At 45.5% G+C, this 23,899-nt stretch overlaps 1 protein-coding gene across 1 annotated transcript; it reads left to right on the forward strand.

Annotated features, from left to right (window-relative positions):
- Positions 1-22: 22 nt before the first annotated feature.
- On the forward strand, positions 23-1,012 carry LOC142431656 (free fatty acid receptor 2-like). Its single transcript, XM_075536670.1, has one exon. The coding sequence runs from the start codon at positions 23-25 to the stop codon at positions 1,010-1,012; it is 990 nt and encodes a 329-aa protein (XP_075392785.1).
- Positions 1,013-23,899: the final 22,887 nt, after the last annotated feature.

The following is a 23,899-nucleotide window of genomic DNA, read 5'->3' on the forward strand; positions in this document are numbered from 1 at the left end:
CAGCCTTGTCTCCTCAGGAAGGATGGCGCTCAGTCCCCGGAGCCTGGGCCTTTTCTTTATCTACCTCATCTCCTTTCTCGTTGGTCTTCCCGCCAACCTGCTGGCCATGCGGGCCTTCATCGGGCGGGTCCGGCAGCCTCAGCCTGCCCCCATCCACATCCTGCTCCTCAGCCTGACGCTCGCAGACCTGCTGCTGCTGCTGCTGCTGCCCTTCAAGATGATGGAGGCCGCCTACGATTTCTACTGGCCCCTGGGCGACCTTCTCTGCATCCTCACCGGCTTTGGCTTCTACAGCGGCATCTACTGCAGCACCTGGCTCCTGGCGGGCATCAGCATCGAGCGCTACCGCAGCGTGGCTTTCCCCGTGCAGTACAAGCTCTCCCGCCGGCCCCTCTACGGCGTGGTGGCCGCTGTGGTGTCCAGTGTCTTGTCCTTCGGACACTGCAGCATTGTCATCATTGTCGAGAACTTACCGACCAACAAGACGACCCATCAGGCCCAAGGGCTCCCTGTCTGCTACGACGACTTTACCGACGAGCAACTGGCCCTGCTGCTCCCGGTGCGCCTGGAGCTGTGCCTGGTGCTCTTCTTCATCCCCATGGTGGTGACCATCTTCTGCTACTGGCGCTTTGTGCACATCATGCTGTCCAGGCCGCAGGTGGGAGCCCGCAAGCGCTGGAGAGCCGTGGCGCTGGCTGCGGTGACGCTCTTCAACTTCCTGGTCTGTTTCGGGCCCTACAATGTGTCTCACGTGGTGGGCTTCATCCAAAGGAGAAGCCAGAGTTGGCGAGCCTGTGCCGTGTTGCTCAGCGCTCTCAACGCTTGCATTGACCCCTTGATTTTCTATTTCTCCTCCTCTGCTGTACGCAAAGCTTTTAATAAAGGGCTGCAGAGGCTACAGGCTTGGGGTGCCTCGCTATCGGGGTGCTGGAGGACAAGAACTCAAGAGCAGGCCTTAGAAAAAGGAGATGGGAGATCAGGTATGACCAATATCAACTTCAGGGAAGACTAGATTTTCCACTCTGGTGTTACATATTGGGCCGGGGGAGCAGGTGGGATAAGGGGATAATGAACATGTGGAACAAATGAATTAGGCCGTGGGAGACTTGTGCCCAGCGTACATGGGCATCTCAAAGCCTGGTTTTATGTTTATTCCCAGGGGTTGTGGCATTCTCTTATTTCTGGTCGGCACAATCCCTTGGGCGGTATCACTTGGTGACGCAGTGGTTAAAACGCTCAGCAGTACCCCTAAAGGTCAGTGGTTCAAATCCACAAACCACCCTGCAGGAGAAAGATGGAGCCGTCCGCTTCCCTAAGGATATCAGGATATCAGCCCTGGGAACCTTTATGGAGCAGCTCTACAGAACCACGCTGAGTTGAAATCGACTCAGTGAGAATGGGCTTGACTCTTTATTTTACTGCCTCCTGGTAAACTTCCAGTCCTTTTATGCTGGAATATCATAGTCTTTATCTGCTCCACTCAGCACATATAAAATAGTGATACGTACTTATCCACTGCAGGGCTGTTGGTTATCTATTTGGTCCTCATTCAGCAGAGAGGTTCCACCTTACAACATCAGCTATCTGTGCTGGGGAGAACAGGAGCAGGGCTTTGTTTATTCTCTTATGAAAATCTTTCGATGAGCAGGTGTGGTTTGTTTTTTTTTGACGTATCATCGACTTTTTCTTCTATTGGTGCAAACTTGCTTTTCCGAAAGATCGAGTCTTGTGGTTTTATGATGTTGTCGTCCAGAACTTTACATTGAACACTTAGCATTTGATTCATTTTGAGTTAGTTTTTGTGTTTCGGCTCTATTTCATTTTCTATAGGTGGAAATGTAGTTTGATTGCTCCTGCTTCATCAAATGGACTTTGACCCCTTGTTGAAAATCAGTTGTACATCAAACCAAACCAAGCCAACCCCCGTCATCCAGTTTATTCTGACTCGTAGCCACCCAGAAGACAGAGCAAAACTTCCCTTTTAGGTTTCTGAGACTTTACTTCTCTATGAGACTAGACCGCCTCATCTTTCTCCTGAAGAATGACCAGTGGGTTTGAACTGCTGACTTTTCAGCACCAAGGCTCTTCAACTGCCATGGATACCAAAAAACTAAAGCTCTGGTAACCTAGTGGATCCCACCTTTTAGATGTCTGGGTTTAATTCTGGGTTCTCAATCCCCCACCCCCACCCCACTGGTCTATGTATTTATTATTGAATCTATACCAGAATATTTTGATTAATAGTGGTTGCCTTATACTGATAGATCGCTTTAGGTAGCATTGACGTTTTCACTCTATTTAGTCTTTCACCCCATGAGCACGGAATGTCCTATTTATATGGATCTTTTGCAGTCTTGCTGTAGCATTTTCCTTGATCAGTCTTCATTTGTTGAATTTATCTACCTTTTCAAAATTCAAAGATCCTCTCCAGCTTGTATCTTTACTTTCTGCTTCATGTATTTCTAACCTTAACATCTTTACTTCGCTCCATTTTCTCAGTTGTTCGTTTCCTTCACTTTTAAAATTGGAAGCTAATCAGCCGTGTGCGTGTCTCTTCTTTGCTACGAAAGCACCTGACGCTGTAAGTATTCCTCTAAGAACAGCTTGAGGGGGAATTCACACATTTTGATTTGCAGGATTTTTATTATTTTGAGTTTTAAATAGGCCCTAATTACCATATGATTGTCGTTTAATCTTAAGTTCACATTTTTCTTAATTTCCATGTTTTTTTATATGACTTTAAGATTTTATCTTTCTGGTGCTCATTTCTAACTAAATTGCACTGTGGTCAAAGGATTTTGTCTGAATAGTACCTGGCCCTTTGCAATTCATTGAGAATTATTTTTTTGATCTAGAACGGTCAATTTTCTCAAGTGTTCCGGGTGTGGAAATGATTCCACAATTGTTGAGTGCACTGCTCTCTAAGTATTTTTGAGGATTAAGAGCATAGGGGTGGAGTCTAGCTTGTCAAGCAGATCACAGGCAATGAGGTCGCTGTGTGGGCATGGCCTTCTCCTGAGGATTCTGGGAAATATGGTACTTCCTCCTGGAAGGTGGGAGACACTTCTCTCTCTCTGCTCACTCCCTGGGAGACATAGCAGTTGGCAAGACACATAAACCCACCCTGATGCAGCCCTGGGTGCTGGAAAGGCCATGCAGAGACCCCTGGCAGTGCTGAGATGTTTCCAATGCCACTGAATTCAAAGACTTTCTACCTAGTGGCCTGTGATTTTCTGCATTCAGCATCATTGCATGCATTTCGTGAGTCTGAAGAGGACTTTATTGATTGGTATGGACATATGGACTAATATCATATTTATGGACTGGGCTGGGATGTTTTCTCAATGTTCAATTGCTCTTGTATATAAATCTCTTTCTTATACACATACGTGCGTCCATGGATTTGTTTCTCTAGTCCACCCAGACTGACACAGTTCTTTATGAGACTAGACCGCCTCATCTTTCTCCTGAACAATGACTATTGGGTTTGAACTGATGACTTTGCAGCCCCAAGCTCTTCAATTGCCCACAGATACCAAACAACTAAAGCCCTTGTAATCCACCTTACAATCTTTGAAGTCAAACTCATTCATTGCGATGTCCAAATCTTCATAGCCCTTACTTACTTTTGGGGTCACTGTGCTAAATGCACCTTCTATGATGACAAATTCACATTTCTCCTTGCAATCTGTTTCTGCTGGTGAACTGAACAGGGCATCCTGTCTTTTTTCTTGACATCGATTTTGCTGAGATTATTTGTAGTGGTCTGAATAGAATAGTGTACCCCACCCACCCCAAATCCATGTCTACAAGGAACTTGGGACTGTGATCTTATTGGAAAAGATAATCTCTGCAGGTATAATTCATTGAGGATCTTGAGATGAACTCCTCTTGAAGTGCGGGTGGGCCATAGTCTGGTCCTTTAAGGAGAGGAGTGGACATACTGAAAGGCATTATGGGAAGAAAGCTATGTGAGGCTGATGGTCGACCCTGGAGTTGTGTTGCCACAGGCAATCCAAAAGCGGAGAGAGGGAAAGGGAAGACCTGCCCCTAAGCCCTTTGGAAGGAGTCCGTGCCACTTCCTCTGTGACTGCACCTTTCTGGCCGGCAGGACTCGGAGAGAAAGACGATCTGCTCTTTTCAACCACCAAGTTGGTGGCCATTTTTTTTTTTTGCAGCCTTCCCAGAGGGAATGCATGAATATCACCACACCAACTGTTTTTGGTTGCTAAGGGGAACCGATTACAAGGATCTACATGGGACCTCCTCCCTGAGGGATGGACAAGAGAAAAGTGGGTGAAGGGAGACGTCAGACAGGGCAAGATATGACAAAATAATAATTTATAAATTATCAAGGGTTCATGAGGGAAGGGGGAGCGAGGAGGGAGGGGAAAAACGAAGAGCTGATGCCAGGGGCTTACGTGGAGAGCAAATGTTTTGAAAATGATGAGGGCAATGAATGTACAAATGTGCTTTACATAATTGATGGATGTATGGATTGTGATAAGAGTTGTATGAGCCCCAATAAAATGATTATAAAAAAGAGAAAGTGTCCTAAGGTTGATCATGGTCATGTACAAGAAACTCTTTCCTTGAAGTAGATCCACATAGTGAAATATATATAGGCATAAACACATGGCCAAAGAATGAGTAACAAGTCAGACGACTTATCACAGAGTGACCATGCCCATTGAAGTAAGAAGTTAGGGATCAATCACCATCTTGTTTTGTGTAATTTCCCCTACATCTTAAATGTCCTCCCCCCCCTTTCCCTTTGTGCCTTTCTTTAGAAGTAAGGTTTTTCCCCTTCGTTCCTACACGGATTTGGAAATTACGTGCTCTATTTCTTTTTCAAAAAATGCTCCCCCTTTTACCTGAGTGGGGGTACCACATACAAAGAAAAACATGCCATAAGGGGTGGCCCAGCCCATTGCCCCCTAACAATGACAGAATCCCAAGGAATGCCCCCACATTCCCCACCCCACCACCCTGCGTAGACTGCTCTTTCTTCTGCCCCCCCCCCCACTGGCCTTCCCTCCTTCCTGTCCTCTTCTTCCTCTTTCCCTCCCCCCTCCCCTCCCCCACAGCTTCCTACCCCCCATCATCGGTTTCAGAGTGTTTTCCTTTGGTGAGAAAAGCTTTTTGTTCTTTACAATAATGGTGTCATGAAAGCATTGCTGTGTGAGCTTGACTAACTTTGCTGAGCATCGTGTCTCCCAGTGCTGTCCTTGTCATGAGGTGTGTGACCATCTCATCGTGGTTTTTCAGGGGTGCATAGTATTCCACTGTGTGTATGCACCAGCGTTGATTAATCCATTTCCCTGCAGCCCGAGTGTCGGGTTGCTTCCATCTTTTTGCTGTAATAGAAGTTGCTGCGAGGAACATAAATGTGCATCTAGCTGCTCATCTTCCATTAATTTAGCGGTTCCCCTGGAACCATAAGCTGAGGTTAGCAGTGCTTTGGTTGGCTGCCCATTAGTCCTTCCTCCCTTGACATATTTACCACCCGTCAAGACAAAGAGCCAACGCAGATGGCCTCCAACTGTGTGACCACCGTGCAGTAGTTCTCACAGGGGCGTCTGAAGACGCCCGGGGGACCCACACACCATCTTCCCGTAAAGTTCAAGCTCTTTTCCCGAGATATTAAGACACCATCTGCCCCTTTCACTCTCACTGTCACATACATGTACAGTCGAGTGCTTCAGAGGTGACATGGCACGCAGTCACCCGACAGACTGAATTCAGAGCAGTGTGAGAGCCCAGCTCTCACCCACGGAGCCAGACATGAATAAGATGGGCAAACAATGCCACTCTTCTCATGGATTTAAAAAATATACCTGATTTCCCCGCAACGTTGTATATAATTAGTGATCATTATTAAATTAATACGTTGACATTTTTTTCTCAGTGTTAACTCCCAACACAACAAGTATCAATGGTGATAACCTCCTAGATAAATACTCTTGGTGTCCTTTAGTAATGTTTTATTGAGCAATTAGAGAACTGCCGATCTAGTGAGAGGACACAGTCCGCTCTAAAAGCACATAATAAACCCAACGCATGATGATACCTGGCCTATAAATGTGTCACAACTAAAAATATCATAGGTAAAATTTCATGCCACGGACAGTTCCAGAGATGGGATCTTAAGGTCTGGATGATCAGACGCCCAGCTTTTTGATGTGTTAGATGTAAGACTTCTAATCACAGGACTATTCCACGATGAGGAACAGAACCGTTGAGAGAATGTTATTGCCTTGCACAATCCTACATGTTTATCATTTTGTACTAGTCAAGAATCCTACTCTTCAGATGTCTTGAATGAAGTCACTTTTCTTGTTCCGTGGAGAAGAATGGCTTCCTTGATTGCCGTTGGGCACCATTGAGTCATTCCTGCCGTGTGATGACGCGGCGGGCAGCAGAATGGAGCGCTGCCTGGTCCTGGGTCATGTTCACAATTGTGATTAACTTTTAACCCATGGTGGGCAGACACTGCATCGATTCAGCTCATTGAGGGCCTTCCTCTTTTCCACCCCCTCTTCTTTGGTAATAACACTTTTTCTGGTGGTTCTATGAGCTGGATGAATCTAAAGGTCAGTGGTTCAAATCCACCACCTTGTGCAGGAGAATGATGGGGCTGTCTGCTCCCATAAAGATTTACAGCCTCAGAAACTCTATATCGGGTCACTAAGAGTCAGAATGGGCTCTATGGTAGTAAGGCTTGTTTTGATTTTTCCTTCACTGTATTGTCCTTTGATGGAATGGACTTTACCTCCCATCCCAAACTCCAGGGGGGTGTGATCCAGGACCAAGACCATTAGCACAGTTCATCCTTTGATTATTTTGGGGCAATAGTCTCGGGGTTCATTCAACTTTGATAATCCAAGAAAATCTGGATTCTGCGAGATTTGAACTTCTGACTTGCATGTTTATCCTCCTGTCCAAGACTTCTCTCTCTAGACTCTTTGACAGTCATTGTAGCCAGACACCATACAGTTCTGGTTTCATGGCAGAAGAGGCAGTTGCTCATAGAAGCCATTGGCCACACATTCCACTCCCTTCTCCGATTCCTGCTGCTTCGTCCTCTGGGGCTCCCAGTGAATAGAGACCAATTATGCCCAGGATGGCCACTTGCACGCGTTCAGGACCCCAGGCCCTACCCAACAAAGTAGGGGGTGGAACATTAGTGATGCTCCATGAAACCATACTGTGTCCACTAATCAAGGACACATTGGGTTGCACATGAAGGGTGTGTGTGGCTGAACATCAGCAGCCCTGACAGCCAGGCTTTCGCTGGACTTATAAGTCTAATCATCACCATTGTGGGTTGTCAATGTCTACAACTGTCATACCATACAAACCATTCTGTAGCTCTTTATTTTCCACCCGGCATCATAAAAGTTTCTATCTACACTCTTCACCACTGAAGTCTACAGGTCTCCTTGATTTCTTTTCTCTGCTGTCTTACACTAAGGATGGAGCGGTTCATTTACTTATCTTCCAACAACTGCTCTTTGGAGTAGTGGCCGAGGGCTTTAAGTACATGCAACCAAGACTCCTTAGCTTAATGCATCCACTGCCAATAGAGTAATAAGTCACATTTGATTTCTCCATTCTATTATTTATAGACATTTAGATGAGCTCTTTCCCCCCCCCCCCCATCTAGTCTAACAATGCTGCTTGGCAATCCCTGTGCATAGCTCTTTGTAAACACACGGGAGCGCCCGCCCTTTGAAGGAGGAACCAAAAATGGAAACACTGAGTGGCATGTCATCATGTGCATTCTCAGCTTCAGGGAAAGTTGCCAAACTGCTCTCCACAGCGACGGCATACATCCCGATTCTGGGGAAAGGATTCCCAGCACTCTTGCAGTAGTTCCCAGCCTGGTCCATGGCTCTTCTCCTAAGCCCTCCCTGCAGCCAATATGTCATAATGAAGGGTCAGGAGAAGACTGGGTGCACTCTCCCTGCCAACAGGAAAAGGATCCTGTGGGGGGAGGTCAGATGCTTACAAACATCCTCCCTGAGGGCAGTTAGTCACCAGACTACAGGGTAGGCCTCCCTGCTGCTACGGACAATGAACTATTTCTCTCTGAGGCCTGTGACCAAGCTTTCACACCCTACTGTTAATGGTCTTATCAGTTGAGCCAGGGAACAAGTCAAACTGGCTCTGTGACATCCACAGTTATGTTGCCATCCTAATTCTAGGATCTGCCCATCTTGTCACATGTATACCCCCAATCGCTCCTCTTCCTATTGCATGGATCCCCCTAGATCACCCCCTCCCATTACTGCATTCCCAAAAGCACAGCCTCTTCCTGTGAAGTGGGTCCTCACCTGTAATTAGGGGACTTGCATGTTGCCAGAGGAGCTAAAAGCCTTGGTTAGCATTAAAGACTCTCTCTCTCCCTCCATGTGGACCACCAAGCAGGGCTGAGGTGAGCATGCTACCATGAACCATGAATTGTGTCTGACTCCATCTATTTCAATATTTCATTTCTATCTCTCATGCTCTCTATAACTTTACTATAAATTTTACTTATTATCACTGTACAATTGCACCTACTGGACCATAATGATGTGTTAGGGACTGGCTCCCCCTGGCAGGAGCCCAAACAAGGTCTGAGACCTGCAAAGTGGTTACCTCCGTGATATTCAGGGGCACTCAGTGGCCTGGCATTGACACTCGCCCTGGAGATGTCCTTCATGGACTATGGTGGGACGCAGTAGGACAGACAACCTCTCCGGGATAAAGAAGAGATCAATCGACCCCCTCCTTGACTTTCTTACCCAAGCCTAGATTGCTGTGAGCATCCCAGAATTCCATATGGGCAAAAGGACAGGACTACATTCAGCAGAGATGGCTCTCCCCCTTGTCCCCCAGAAGCTTATGTAGGAAGCATATATGGACACGGAGAGAGGGAGGGATGGACGGCTAGAATAATCTTGATCCTGAAAGACTCTGTTGGATCTCATGTGACATGAGCACTTCCTGTGCAGAGATGAAACACAGTACGGCCTGTTGGGCACTCTCGTGTCTGTGTCAAGGTCTTTCTAGCAAACTGGAGGCCCCTTGGAGCTGTCTGAGGGGGAGACTGGGCAAGCAAACGATGAAGGCAATGCAATGGCCGAGAGCAGGTACTGGGCGATGGGACTGGAGTATGAGAAAGGGTCAAAGCACCTACCTGCAGAGAATGATAAGATGTGTAAGACCATTGGCTGTCTAGGGGCAATTACACAAATGGTACCACTTTCTTCCTGAGTGCTCCTGGGTCCTGGGATTCTAGAAAGGTTTTATGAGGCAGGGCTGTAGAATAATCAATGGCAATTGACTTCTGAATAGAGATTAGCCAAACAAGAATTGTGGCCAGGGGGACATGAGATGGGAGGGACACATGAGACAATGGCCAGTTGACCAGGCTCCTTTAGAACAATTAGCCAAGGGAAGGATATACAAGGGGATGCCTGAAGGACCACTCAAACACACCTCAGAAGTGGCCAGTGCCTAAGTCCCCCAAGGGGAGGGCATTGTTTATATCTCCACAGGGAAAGAGGAACCACACTTTAACCCAGTGCTCCAAGATGTGAACGCAACATGCTGGCGTGGAGGAGGGAACCAGTGGAGAGATCTGAGGGGCCGGCCCCAATCCCAACTACTATGTGGATACCTGCCCCTGCCTACAGAATAATTTATTTCAAAGGATGGCACTGAATCTCCAGCTCCGGGAGAGGGACATATCTGATTGGAGCACACGGGAGCAGATGAAGGGGGAGGAGGAGAGAGTGGAGCACATCCTGGCCCTCCAGGCCTTGAGGATGATGTTCCCAATTAGAACAGCCAGTCCAGAGAGGACTACATAGCCAGCCCCACTATGAGATATGATGTCCCTCACTGACCCATGGCCCTGCGGGGGACAACACCATAGACACAGTGTGGGAATTGCACCTGATCTGATCCCGCCACACCGAGGCAAAACACTAAGGGGGTTCAACAGAACAGCAAGGGAATGGAGTGGCAAGGTCCCCAGGGAATGCTGAAGATGGTCATTGGGGCCAGGGTGTGGTGCCCCAACAGATTGGATTGGAAAACACTCCTAAAGGCCAACAAACAGTCCTTGAACTAACTACAAGTTTTTCTTTCTTGTTTTGTTTTGTTGTCATTGGGTTGTTGTTGTTATTTTGTTGTATATTGTTGCTTGGTTTTGCTCTGTCTTCTTTTTGTGCATGTTATTATCTCCGCAGGTCTGTCTAAATAAAATAGGCTGGATGAACAATCTGGAGGAGAAAACAATGGGATCAACAGTTCCAGGGGGAAATGGGATAGGGGAAGGTGAGGGGTAAGGAAGTGGTGCTAACAAACCCAAGGACAAGGGAACAACAAGTGATCCAAATCGGTGGTGAGGAGGGTGTGGGAGGCCTGGTAGGGTGTGATGAAGGGTAATGTAACCAAGAGGAATTACTGAAACTCAAATGAAGACTGAGCATGATAGTGGGACAAGAGAAGAGTAAAAGGAAATAGAGGAAAGAACTAGGAGGCAAAGGGCATTTATAGAGGTCTAAATAAAGTCATGTATGTATGTAAATATATTTATATATGAGGATGGGGAAATAGATCTATGTGCATATGTTTATAGGTGTAGTATTAAGGTAGCAGAAGGACATTGGGCCTCCACTCAAATACTCCCTCAATGCAAGAATACTTTGTTCTATTAAACTGGCATTCCATGATGCTCACCTTCCTGACATGATCACTGAAGACAAAGCAGGTGAATAAGTAAATGTGGTGAAGAAAGCTGATGGTGTCCGACTATCAAAAGATATAGCATCTGGTGTCTGAAATGCTTGAAGGTAAACAAGCGGCCATCTGGCTCAGAAGCAACAAAGCCCACATGGAAGAAGCACAATAGCCAGTGTGATCACGAGGTGTCGAAGGAATCAGGTATCAGGCATCAACGAACAAAAGATCATATTGTAAATGAGGGGTGCAGAGTAGGAACCAAAAGCCCATCTGTAGGCCACTGGACATCCCCTTACAGAGGGTCTTGGGGAGGAGACAACCCTGTCAGGGTGCTGTGTAACAATGATGAAACATACAACTTTCCTCTAGTTCTTTAGTGCTTCCTCACCCCACCCCCCCATCATGATCCCAATATTACCTTACGAATCTGGCTAGACCAGAGGATGTACCCTGGTACAGATAGGAACTGGAAACACAGGGAATCCAGTATGAATGATCTCCTTAGGACCAGTGATGAAAGAGGTAATACTGGGAGGGTGGACGGAGGGTGGGGTAGAAAGGAGGAACCCATTACAGGGATCTACATATAACCTCTTCCCTTGGGGACAGACAACAGAAAAGTAGGTGAAGGGAGATGTCAGACAGTGTAAGATATGACAAAATAATAATTTATAAATTATCAAGAGTTCATAAGGGAGGGAGAGTGGGGAGAGAAGGAGGAGCTGATGCCAGGGGCTTGAGTGGAGAGCAATGTTTTGAGAATGATGAGGGTAATGAATGTACAAATGTGCTTGACACATGGATGGATGTATGGTTTGTGATAAGAGTTGTAGGAGCCCCCCAAAAAGTGATTTTTTTTCTAAAAAGAAGTGATCAGTGCCAACAAGAAGTTTGCTGAGGCAGTTTCCAGTAGGGACATGCTCGGGAGGACCATCACAGACCATTGCTCAGACTCGGCCTGCAAGCACACCCTACTGGCCTACCTGCCGTGCATTCCCTCCGCTGCCACCTGCTCAGCATCTACAGCAAAGTCACGGCCCAAGTGCAGATCCTCGGTGGGGATCTTGTTGTTTCAGGGGTGGACAGCGCCATGTCTCTGATTAAGGCAGCCAAGAATCCGATGAGTGTCATTGGGCAGACAGTGAAGGTGTCTTACACAGCATCCACCCAATACCAGAAGTCACAAGGCCTGGCTTTGCTCAACCTCCCTTCCGCATCGTGGTAGAGGAAGGCACCTGAGAAAAAGCCCTTGGTGAACAGGATGAGATGCAGACCAAGATCAAACGGGCATCTCAGATGCAGCACCTAACCCCTGTTCGGGCCCTCACCTCCCAGGAGAAGTAGGTCCAAGTGACCACTCACTTCCTCGCTGTTGAAAGTTGTCCCGGAACCGAAGCTGTGGACTCTTCTAGTCTGTCTCACCGCCCTCCTCTGCCCTTGCACCATCCAAAGGCCAATTTCTCCCCTGGCCTCTGCGCTGGGATTGCAATCCACATCTCAAACGGGACCTGCCAACTGTGCTGTCCCCTCTGCTTCCCAGCCCGCCAAGCCCATCTCCATGCCACCTGGCATTAAGAGTCAGCTTCCTTCTTGAGCCCCAAACATAGCTTTCTTATAAGCAAACCCATTCCTTCCGTCTGTGACCTGGTCTCAGCCTCCATCACTGTTTCTCCACCGCAGTGGGACAGGTCACACCGTCGCTTAGCAGCCGGAGTGACAAATGCTGCCCCTCCGCACAACGACGACAACAACAAAATAACAACAACAACAACAAAAGATGTCTGAATTAGGAAAGCAGAAGAAAGTCTAAAAGACTAATCGAGGTTTGAGTTCCAGAAGAGATAAGGTGAGAACAGAGTTTGCGGAGAACCAGAGAGGGCCGTGGGTGCTGAGAAAAAACTGAACTTTTGACCTTCCCTTTTCTGACCGACAGCAAGTTCAAATGTAAAAGCCCCGGGCTCCTGGAAAAGCTCAGAGATGACAGAGGTACCTGTACGTCAGCACCTTATGCTGAAAGTTATTAAATGACTTTGAAGAGTTATTTGCTTGGGAATCGCATGAAACTAGATGCCCCAAATGATGTATTTGGATTGTAGTTGGGGGAAGCATATGGAAAGCACCATGGAATGCCGGGAGAAAATACAAATGTATCTGGAAAGAAGTGTAGGCAGAATACTCCTGAGAGGCAAGGAGAGACTTCCTGTCACACATTTTGAACTTGTTATCAGGTGAAATCAGTTCCCGGAAAAAACAAAACAAAAAAAACAACAGGATTAGCACGATAGAAGGTCAGCGATACCGAGGAAGACCCTCTCAATGAGACAAACTGACCCCGTGGCCGTGACTCAGCGCCACATAACGACTGTGAAAATGGTGTAGAACCAGGCGATGTTTCGTGCCGTTGTGCAGACAGTCCGGTGACTTGACAGCAGCTAATAATTGATACCCCTCCAACGGGGCAGCTCTTCCGTATCTTAAAGTCTCACCTGGAGAAGGACGAAGATCGAAAGGCAAAAGTGATTGGTACCCCAGCTGGAGACGTGAGAAATTCATTCCTCGTGGAGTGGTGAAGCCAGATCAGTAAAAGATCACTAAAAAAAACAAAAAAAACAATGAACAGGATCTTAGGAGAGATAAAGTGGTAGAAAGATTAGCTGAAGTGAGGAGGCACCGGGCCAAAGTGAAGAGCAATACCTTGGTAGTCAAGTGGTCCATGGACTATACCCTGGACTGCCAGAAGAAGGAGCAAATCTACGTTGGAAGTACAGACAGAATGCTCCTTGAAAGTGAGGCTGACAAGACTTCCTCTCACGTCCTCTGCTGTGCTACCAGGAGGGACCAATCCTAGAAAAGACATCAGGCTTGATACAGTAGAGGGTCCTCAAGCCTGAGGAAGACCCTCAGCAAGATGGTTTGATGTAAGGACTACAGCAGTAGGCTCAAGTATAACAACAGCAAGCGTGCTCCAGGACTGGGCAGTGATTTGTTCTGTTGCACATAGGGTCGCTGAGTCGGAACCGACTGGACACCACCTACCAATAGCAACAACTGTGGGTATTGTTCTAAATGTTCCGTATCCTCTACACCACCCTGCTTCCGATGAGCTACCAGGGGACATATCAATATTCTCATTGCAATAATTCAGGAGGAAAAAGACACACTCTTCTGTCCAGAAATATGGATCCCTGCTATACCTCATCCATTCCTTTACCAATTGTATTTATTGATCATTGTGGTAGTTACATAATCTTGTGTCAACTTGAGGATATTAAGGGTGAAGGGGTGGAGTCTAGCCTGTCCGTCAGGTCACAGCCTGAGGATGCTTCCTGGTAGGTGTGGCCTTCTCATGAGGATTCTGGGAACTTCCTTTCTTTCCCCTGGGAGGCGGACCACTTTCTCTCTCTGCTTCACTTTCCTGCGGTGGAGACACTTAGAGAGCTGGCGGAGCCATGTGGGACCCATGCCAATGTTGAGATGCTTCCACTACCACTGGATCCACAAGACTTCCCACCCACCGGCCTGTAATCTTCCTGCATTCGGTATCATTGCATGCACTACGTGAGTCCAAAGAGGAATGTATGGACTAGTATCGGACATATGAGCTTATATTGGACTTATATGCTTGTCCTGGACTGGGCTGGGACGTTTTCTCAATATACAAATTGCTCTTTGATATAAAGCTCTCTCTTACATATATATGAGTGTCCCTGGATTTGTTTCTCTAGTCAACCCGGTCTAACACAATCACTGACTCCGTGGCAGCCCCAGTCAAGACGCTGGGAATATGACGGTGAAATGCAGACAGCCTCAGTGCTGCAGAGGCTTGGGCTGTGGAAGGACCCCGGAGAGGGAAGAATACTGGCAGTAGTCCTTCAGCTCTGGCATCTCAGTTACTCAGAGTGAGACACTCCTCAGGTGATTGTTATTGGACCAAACTGATGAAAGATCCAAGATAGCCAACCACGTTGTTTTGATAATACGAGTGTAATTTCCTCTTCCCCGTGTCTGGGCCAACAGGTCATGAGAGGTAACAAATAAAAAGGTGCTCATCTGTTTAAGCCGACAGTATGCCTCGTGTGTACTTCTAATCACTGGGCACAACCGAGAGGTTTGACTGGAACAATATAAACCCAAATCTGTGACGGAAGCAGCATCCCTCTGCGGCACTGAAGTAGCATCCCAGACCCCAAAGTAAACCCATTTTACCATCGCTTCTCAGGCTTTTGGCTAAGATCAAGTATAATAAACTTTACCTAAAAACTCAGATTCAGCCCGATGAAGAAAACAGAACAGTACCACAAGGAGAAGAGCTCCCAAGGAAGGGTTCATTGATGAATGCCATGCGGGTAATGACAAAATGATAGACACACAAAGATCTGGGTGAACAGCACTTGTGGCGTTACATAACTTCATGGCTACTTGAAGATATACAGAAGTGTAGGCCTGGTATTCAACCCATCAGTCAGGTCACAGCCTGATGGTGCCTCCTTGTGGGTGTGACCTCCTCATAAGGAAGGTCCTGGAACTCCCACCACCACCACCCCCCGCCACACACAGACCTTCCTCTTCCTGTTGAGGAGTCCGCAGAGACTTGCGTGAGCCATCCACCGCCACTGGATCCACAAGACTTTTAAACTACTGTCTCGTGACCTTCCTGCATTCTGCATCATTGCATGTAGCTGCATGAATCTGGAGAGGGATTTATGGACTAGCATTGGACTTAGGGACTAGTACCAGACTTATGGACTTCATCTGGACTGGGCTGGGTGTTGTCGTGATATATAACTACTTCTTGGTCTCTCTTACACATATATGAGTGTCTCTGGATTTGTTTCTCTAGTCAACCTGCCTAACACAGTGACTCTGTATTCCACTGTAGGAATAAAGAAAGACAAAACAAAAGGTGGACAAAAAAAATTAGGAGGTAGCATATCATCAAGAACCAATGATATTAAAAGAAGTCCAAACTGAACTGAAGGTATTGGTGACAAATAAAATTCCAAGAATGAACACAATAGCTATTGAGATATTTCAACAAACAGATGCAAGCCTGGAAGTGTTCTCTTTTCTATAACAAGAAATTTGGAAGACCTGGCCAACCAACTGGAAGAGATTCAGAGTTGTGCCCATTACAAAGAAATATATTCCAATATTCACTGCCTTCAGGCTGATTCCAATTCATAGATACCATACAGGGCAGAGGAGAGCCGCTCCTGTCGATTTTTGAGACTGTAGATCTTTTTTCCCCCTCTTTTAAAAATCATTTTATTGGGGGCTCGTACAACTCTTATCACAATCTATACATACATCCACTGTGTCAAGCACACTTGTACATTTGTTGCCATCATCATTCTCGAAACATTTCCTTTCTACTTGAGCCCTTGGTATCAGCTCCTCATTTTCCCCCCTCCTTCCCCACCCTCCTCCCTCATGAACCTTTATTTTTATGGGAGTAGAAATTCTCAGCTTTCTCCCACGGAGCAGCTGGTAGGTTTGAACTGCTGGCCTTGTGGTCAGCAGTCCAACTGTAACTCTAATATGACATCAGAGCTCCTTGGTGGTCTTGGAAGCCCACAGAGGCAGTTCTACTCTGTCCTGCAGGCTCAATATGAGTCTGCATCAACTCGATGGCAATGACTTTGGTTTCGGCATTCACTCTTAAAATACCATCATCAAACTTTTTACCAAGCCATGTGTCATCAACATTACTTATGTGTTTTTCTGACTTATTTTCTTTTAATTTGGTCGGACTATAAATAAAATATTAATGATGGTAATATAGGAATGATCCGTACTTATAAACACATGCTACATGCCATACATTTTGACACATTACATGATTGCGTATATCCCACAGTCGGAGTCCATTTTGACTCATAGCAGCCATATAGGACAAAGCAGATCTGTTCCCTAGGGCTTCTACAACCATCAATCTCTGAAGCAGAAGGCCTTACCATTCTCCTCTGGAGCTGCTGGTGGGCTTTGAACTTCCAACCTGTGGCTAGCAGCCCTATGCTTATCCCACAGTGCCACTAGAGATTTTGCTTGTATATATGTACGGAATGTCCCATTCATGTCCAGTACAATCCTCACAGCAAGTCTATGAGGGAGGGGTACTTTTACTGTGGCCACTCCACAGATGAGGATATTGGAATCCCAGGGAAGAGAACTAACGCCGCTCAAGGCAACACTGCTAACAAACATCAGAGCCAGGAATTCAATCCACAGAGCTGTCTTCAAAGTCTTCATTTTTAAACCCTGAAATCAGGGAACTTAGTCGGTGGCTGGGGAGCCTTGGTGACATAGTGATTACTTGTTGGGCTGATAACTTCTAGTCCAATGGTTTTAAATGAGTGGCTCCTCCTTGGGAGAAAGACAAGAGTTGCTACTTCTGTGGAAAAGTTAAGGTCTCTCCCTGATGGAAGAGGAAACAAAGGATGGCCACCCCAAGACTGTGGAAATAGTGTTCATTGGACCTTGAATGGCACCCCTGACTTAAGGGACATCCAATCAAAGGGGACCCCGGACAACCATAAATTTAGTATCTCAATGCTCCCCTTGCATTAATATGACAGGTAAGGATCTACCCTAATAAGAAAGAGTAAAAAGAATTTTCCACTCGCACCAACCCCCATGCTCAATGTAAACAGAGCTCAATCAATTAAGACATCAATCTGTACAAAGCAACAACTCATAGATTGCAGGTCCCAGTCAGAGTATATCACAAACTCCTCATATCTTAAATTCTATGCCATCGGATAAATTACTGATCTTTTCAATGCAATTGCATTATACCCGAGGGGCATGATCGAGAATGTTTTTCTTTTTTGTTTCTTTGATTTTGCTTTTGTTGGTGGTGGTGGTTTTTGTTTTTGTTATAATATCACCACTGAAGTAAACCAAAGTGTTTACTAACCCATGGAAAAACAGATGGATTCTGGGCTCACACTTAATATTAGTCCCAATCCAAGAAATGTTAATTCTTATAGCATGACCCCGATCAATACACGCCTTCATGAAGAGATCACTGAAGATAAGGGTGCTCCAGCAAAGGGTGGTGATGAAAGCAGATGGTGCCCAGCTATCAATTGGAATAGTGACTGGGGTCTTAAAGCTTGTATTCAAACAAGCAGCCCTCTAAGTCAGGCATCAACTAAGTTCACATCAAAGAAGCACACCAATGTATGATCCACAGATGACAATAACAAAATTCTAATATGATAAAAGGAAAAGTATCAGAGCTTCAATGTGAACGCTCGGTTTATGGAAGGCCAGTGGGAGTCCAACATTCATCTGCAGACTGTCTCGTCAGATCATACCTCTGGCAGATCCCCTCAGGGCACAGGCAAACCATGGAGTAATAGGATACTTGGTCAGTTGACCTCCCTCTTGACCCAATCTGAATTTGCTCTAGGTTTAAATATTTCTTACTTGTTCCAAGACAGAAATATTGTCGATGAGCTTTTATTTTCTTACTCTCTATTTTTATTTTTACATTATTATCTGTTCTCCTTTCTGGTTCATGTTGGTTTTGTTCTTTATTGTTTCCATTAGGCTTCCTAGTGTATGAAGTACAGAAGGAGTGGCTGGATAGAGGCAAAACTGATGCAGTGGTTTATCAGGGACGGGGGATGAAGAGGGTGGGGGGAATTGGGGAGTACTCAATAAATGTGGGAAGGAAGAGGGCACACTAGAGCTGATCAGGGTGATGCATGTGCAACACTTTTTTTAAAGTGACTTAACTATGGAAGTGTGCAATCTGTAAATTTTCTATCAAGAAAATTACTTCAAAAATCAAAAGAAAAAAAACTGACGTTGACCAATGGTTACCACGAGTGAAAGAGAAAGAGTGTTCACTTAGGGGATGTTCACTGTGTGTTAATGGTGGTGGAAAATGACACCAATAGTGGCTGCCCAACATGGCGAGCATAATTAATAGCACTGAATTAGACATGTACATGTTGTTGAGTTGGAGAATGTTTCCTTGTGTAGATTTTGGTACAATTAAAAAATTACACTAATGAAGATGGTGCCTAGGTAAGCAGCCCACATTGGGAGCTCCATGCATATCAGGGAGCCCCGTGTCCAGGAGGATGAATGATGAATGGGGGGCGGGGGGGGTGAGATTCTGTTAAGTGAAAAAAGACCACGGCCTCCCAGAGAACTTCCTTAGTCTGGGGAGCAACCTTACCCCCCATTTAGCCTTGCTCCAGAGCTCCAGGGACCTGCGACCAGTTCCCAGGGATTCCTTGACCCTCGCTGGCTGTAATACTTTGGACGCTGCTGCAGCCACTGCTTGTGAATCACCACCTGCCCCTAGTCTGATTGCCATGCCAGGGACTGAATGGCTACCCTGCTGAGTCCCCGGCAGCCGCAGCTGGAGCGCCACATGGCAACTATCCATGTAAGGCACTCCCCATTGTGACCTGATCCCTTCTCCCCATGTTGCAGTGGATCCCACTGCCAAGTTAGGGTCCTTCCCACCACCACCTGGGGCCCCAAAAGCTGGTCTGCAGTCCGCCTGCAGTAAGTGTAGTCATCTGTGGCTGTGGGGGCTCTCCTAACCATTGCCTGACACCCCTACCCCTACAGCAGCTGCATCTCCCACGTCTACACGGTGCAGACCAAGACACTCCCTGGCTCATGTGGCCCCGGTTGGCAGTGGTCACCCTGGCCAGCGTAGCCCAGCACTGCACCAGCTTCTCCTAGCCTGCAAGGCACAGCGCTGCCCCACCCTCCCCTGGCCTGCAGGGCAGAGTGCTGCCCCGGTCACTCCAGGTTAGCATAGAGAAGTGCAGCCCCAGCCTCTCCCGTGTCTTCACAATGCCCATGCCCTTGGCCCTGGCAGTCGCTCCCACCAGTGCTCTCAGTAAACCCACTCGGTGCCAATGGGGTTTTCCCCACTGTTGTCTAATACCCCCTCCTGCAGCAAAAGGGCATTTCTCACATCTGCCCAGCACCTCCACCGGTATCAGGAAGGCTTTCTCCATGGTAATCTGGCACCACCACCACCACCACCAGCAGGCCTTTCTCCACTGTTGCCCTTCACCCCTGGCTATAGCAGTGGGGCTTCCCCAAACCGTTGTCTGGCACCCCCACACTCAGAGCTACACTTGCTGCCTGAAACTGGCCCACTTGTGTGCCCTGAGAGGCCAACCAGACTTTCCCTCCAAATAGGGAATCCAAGCAGTCTAAATAATATAAATCTCTAGTGAGATAAAGAAGTATTCCAATCCTCCAGAATAGTTGGCTTTAGGCAGCCTGCTGAAGTATTCCTACCAGCCCCCCAAAGAGAGCTCTTTGATTCCCTGGAAAATGGGACCAAGTTCGTCCAAAACGACGTGCAGACAGCAACCACCCACAGCAACCGCAGTGGGGGGGGGGGGGGTGGTGGTGACTGAAAGCAGGAGAAAAAAACCGCATTGTCAGAAGAAGTCATGAATCTAGCAACGTGCATAGAACAACCCAGAAAGAAATCGTCAGATGTCTGTTTGGAGCTATATAGGACACGAGGGAAGCATCACACAAAAAAAGATGAAGCAATAGAGGAGATAAAGGCCACACACCAAAGGGAAATACAAGAGTTAAGGGATGAAGTAACAAACACAAATGACAAGTTAACAGGCTTTGAGAACACATTAGAAGAATCTGAGAATCCTATCAGTTACCTTGAGAATAACCAGGCAGATTCCAACAAATGGGAGAGACAGTCAAACAAGATAATCAAAGAAACAGAACACCTGAGAACCGTGTCATATGCTATGAAGAGGAACACATTAGAATAATTTAATTATCAGACAAGACACATCAAAGAAGTCAACAGCAAAACTAGTGAGGTAATTCCTAGAGGAAAATATCCCCAGCTTAATGAATGAGGATCAGGCAACCATCCAAGAAGCAGAGAGGGCATCAGCTATACTGAATCCAAGGAAGAATTCGCCAAGGCATATAATAAATAGTTAAACTATCCAACTTTGATGAAAAAGAGAAAATCATTAGAACAGCTGGAGGGGGGGTGAGGGAGGGGGAGTCAGTCACCTATAAAGATACCCAAATAAGAATATGCTCAGACTTATCAACAGACACCATGAAAAGGAGGAGAGAGTAGAGCAACATCTTCCAAAAGTTGAAAGAAAACAATGCAAACCCAAGAATCCGATATCCAGCCAAATTATTTATCAAGATAGATGGTGAAGTAAGAGTCTTCCTGACAAGGAAAAATGCAAAGAATACATTAAAAAAAACCCAGCTATAAAAAAAATCCTTGCCAACCCATTGCGGTGAGAAGAACAACACCCACCGAGCACAAATAGGAGACCACCACATAGGGCAACTCCACCCAGAGGTCAACACATTGAAAACAACCCCTAAGATAACGTGGCCTCGAGGGCGAAAACAATCCAAGAATGAACCGCACACTTATTCACACAATGCGGTGATAAGAAATGTGGTAGGAAAACACCCAACACAAAATGTATGAGATAACACCACAGAGTCTACTGATGGATGCTATAACTCTGAATATCAATGGTCTGAACTCACCCATTAAAAGACAGACTAGCAGACGGGCTTAAAAAAGACAACCCATCAATCCGCTGCTTACAAAAGGCACTTCTTAAGCTTGCAGACAGAAATAGGCTGAGAATCAAAGGTTGGAGAAAAGTATACCAAGCAAAAGGTGATTCCAAAAAGCAGAGGTTTCAAACCTAATATCTGACAAAATTGATTTCAGGGTGCAAGCCATAACAAGAGATAAGGAGGGGCACTATATAATGCTTAAGGAACCAGTAGACCAAGAACCAGTGAGCATAATAAACATTTATGCACCCAATAAGAGACCTGAAAATTTGTCAAACTCTCCAAAACTTGAAAAAAGAGATCACAGGCTCAACAATGATAGTAGTTAACTATAATACACCGTTCTCTGAGAAAGATAGGTCACAGGGAAAGAAGCTTAACAAGGAAGCTACAGAACTAAACTCTACAACTAGGCAACTTGCTCTTATAGATATTTTCAGAGCTCTCCACCCAATACAGAAACATTCACATTTGTTCAAGCCCATATGGCACATGTTCAAAGATAGACCACATGCTGGGATACAAGTCCAGTCTATGTAAAGTCAAGCACATAGATGTCACCCAGACGTCCCTGTTACATCACTACACCATAAGGCTGGAACTCAACAAAATGATATTAAGAAAACAAGGGTAAACAATAGGAGGATGAATAACTCTATTGAAATATGAGTAGGTATTGACCCAGATCATAGATGAAATCACAAAGTTTCTAGAATCCAATGAGAATGAGAATACAATGTACAAGCTCTGGGATTCAGCAAAGGCAGTTATCAGAGGAAGTTGAATAGCAATAAATGCACTCATGAAAAAAGGCACAGAGTTGTGATTGATATGCTAACACAAAACCTCCAGCAATTAGAGTGGAGTCAACAAGACAATCCTACAAATAGCAAAAGAAACAAAATAATAAAATTTAGGAAAGAAATAAATGAGTGGGAAAACAAGAAAACTCTGCAAAAAAAAATCAATGCAGCAAAAAAGCTGGTTCTTTGAAATGATTAACAGAACTGATAGACCACTGGCAAACCAAACCAAAGAAATAAAGAGGATCAATAGTCAGGATGAGGAATGAAACCGGAAATAATAACAGACCTAATGAGATTAAAAGGTTAATTACACAGAACTACCAAGGCCTGTACTTCAATGGATTCAACAACTTGGAAAACATGGACAAATACTCAGAAAAACAACCCCTCTTTAGACATCAAGTGGACATCAAGAGCCTCAACAGACCCATAGCAATAGAGGAAACAGACACCAATCCTACACAAACTATTTTAGAACACAGAAAAAAGATGGCAAATTCCCAAACTCTTTCTATGAAGCTAGTATAACTCTGAAACCTAAAGTGGGCAAGGGTCCCACAAGAACTGAGAACAACAGACCGGTATCTTTAAGGAACATCAATGCAAAATACCTTAACAAAACACTGGCCAAAAGAATACAAAATTTATAAAATGAATAATTCATCATGACCAACTGGGATTCATTCCAGGGATGCAGGGATGGTTCAACCTCTGAAAGTCCATCAGCATTATTTGGCGCATCGATAAGAAAAAAGATAAAAACCACATGATAATATCAATAGACGGAGAAAAAGCATTCAATAACATCCAACACCCATTCATGTTTAAGACATTCAAGAATATAGGAATGGAAGGAAAATTCTTCAATATAATACAAGCTATATATGAAAAGCCAACATGGGGAAAAGACAAAAAGAACCCCATTGAAAAAGGGGAACAATCTAAGATGCCCCTTGTCCCCACTTCTATTTAACATCATACAGTGGGTCCTAACTAACAACATAAGGCAAAGGAAATAAGACGTGAAACTATCCTATTCCATTTATGATTTTATGTATGGAAATCCCTAAAAGCTCCACAAGAGGAGTCCTGGAAGTGATAGAAGAATATGGCAGAGTGACAGGCTATAAGATTAACAAACATAAGTCTATCAGATTGCTATACACATCGGATGGGTTCATGGAAGAGGAGATCGAAAAGACAAGTGCCCTTCACAATAGCCAAGCACAAATTGAAATATCTAGTGATATACCTAACCACAAAAACAAATAATTTGTACAAGGAGAACTAGAGAACACTATTACAAGAAACCAAGAGGGACCTCCATAAATGGAAGGATGTCCATGCTCGTAGATCAGAATACTTAATATAGTTTAGATGTCAGTCCTGCCCAAGGCACTATACGAGTGTACTGCCATCCCAATACAAATACCAACGTCCTTCTTCAAAGAATTGGAAAAACTGATTACCAACTTCATATGGAGAGGGAATCCCAGAATTAGTAGAGAACTCCTCAAGAAGGAGAATAAAGTTAGGAGACTTGCTTATCTGACTTTAGCACCTAGTGTACAGCCACAGTGGTCAGACAGCATGGTACTGGTATAATGATGGATATTCAGTGGAAAGCAACTGAATACCCAGAAATGAAGTCAGCAGCACACAGACAACTGATCATAAATGAAATGGGGGGGGGCATATGCCCTCTTCAATAAGTGGTCCTGAAAAAAATGGATATCAATCTGCAGGAAATTTAAGCAACACCCTTACCTCATTCCATG

The sequence above is a fragment of the Tenrec ecaudatus genome, chromosome 18 (assembly GCF_050624435.1).
Source record: "Tenrec ecaudatus isolate mTenEca1 chromosome 18, mTenEca1.hap1, whole genome shotgun sequence".
Classification (NCBI taxonomy): Eukaryota; Metazoa; Chordata; class Mammalia; order Afrosoricida; family Tenrecidae; genus Tenrec; species Tenrec ecaudatus.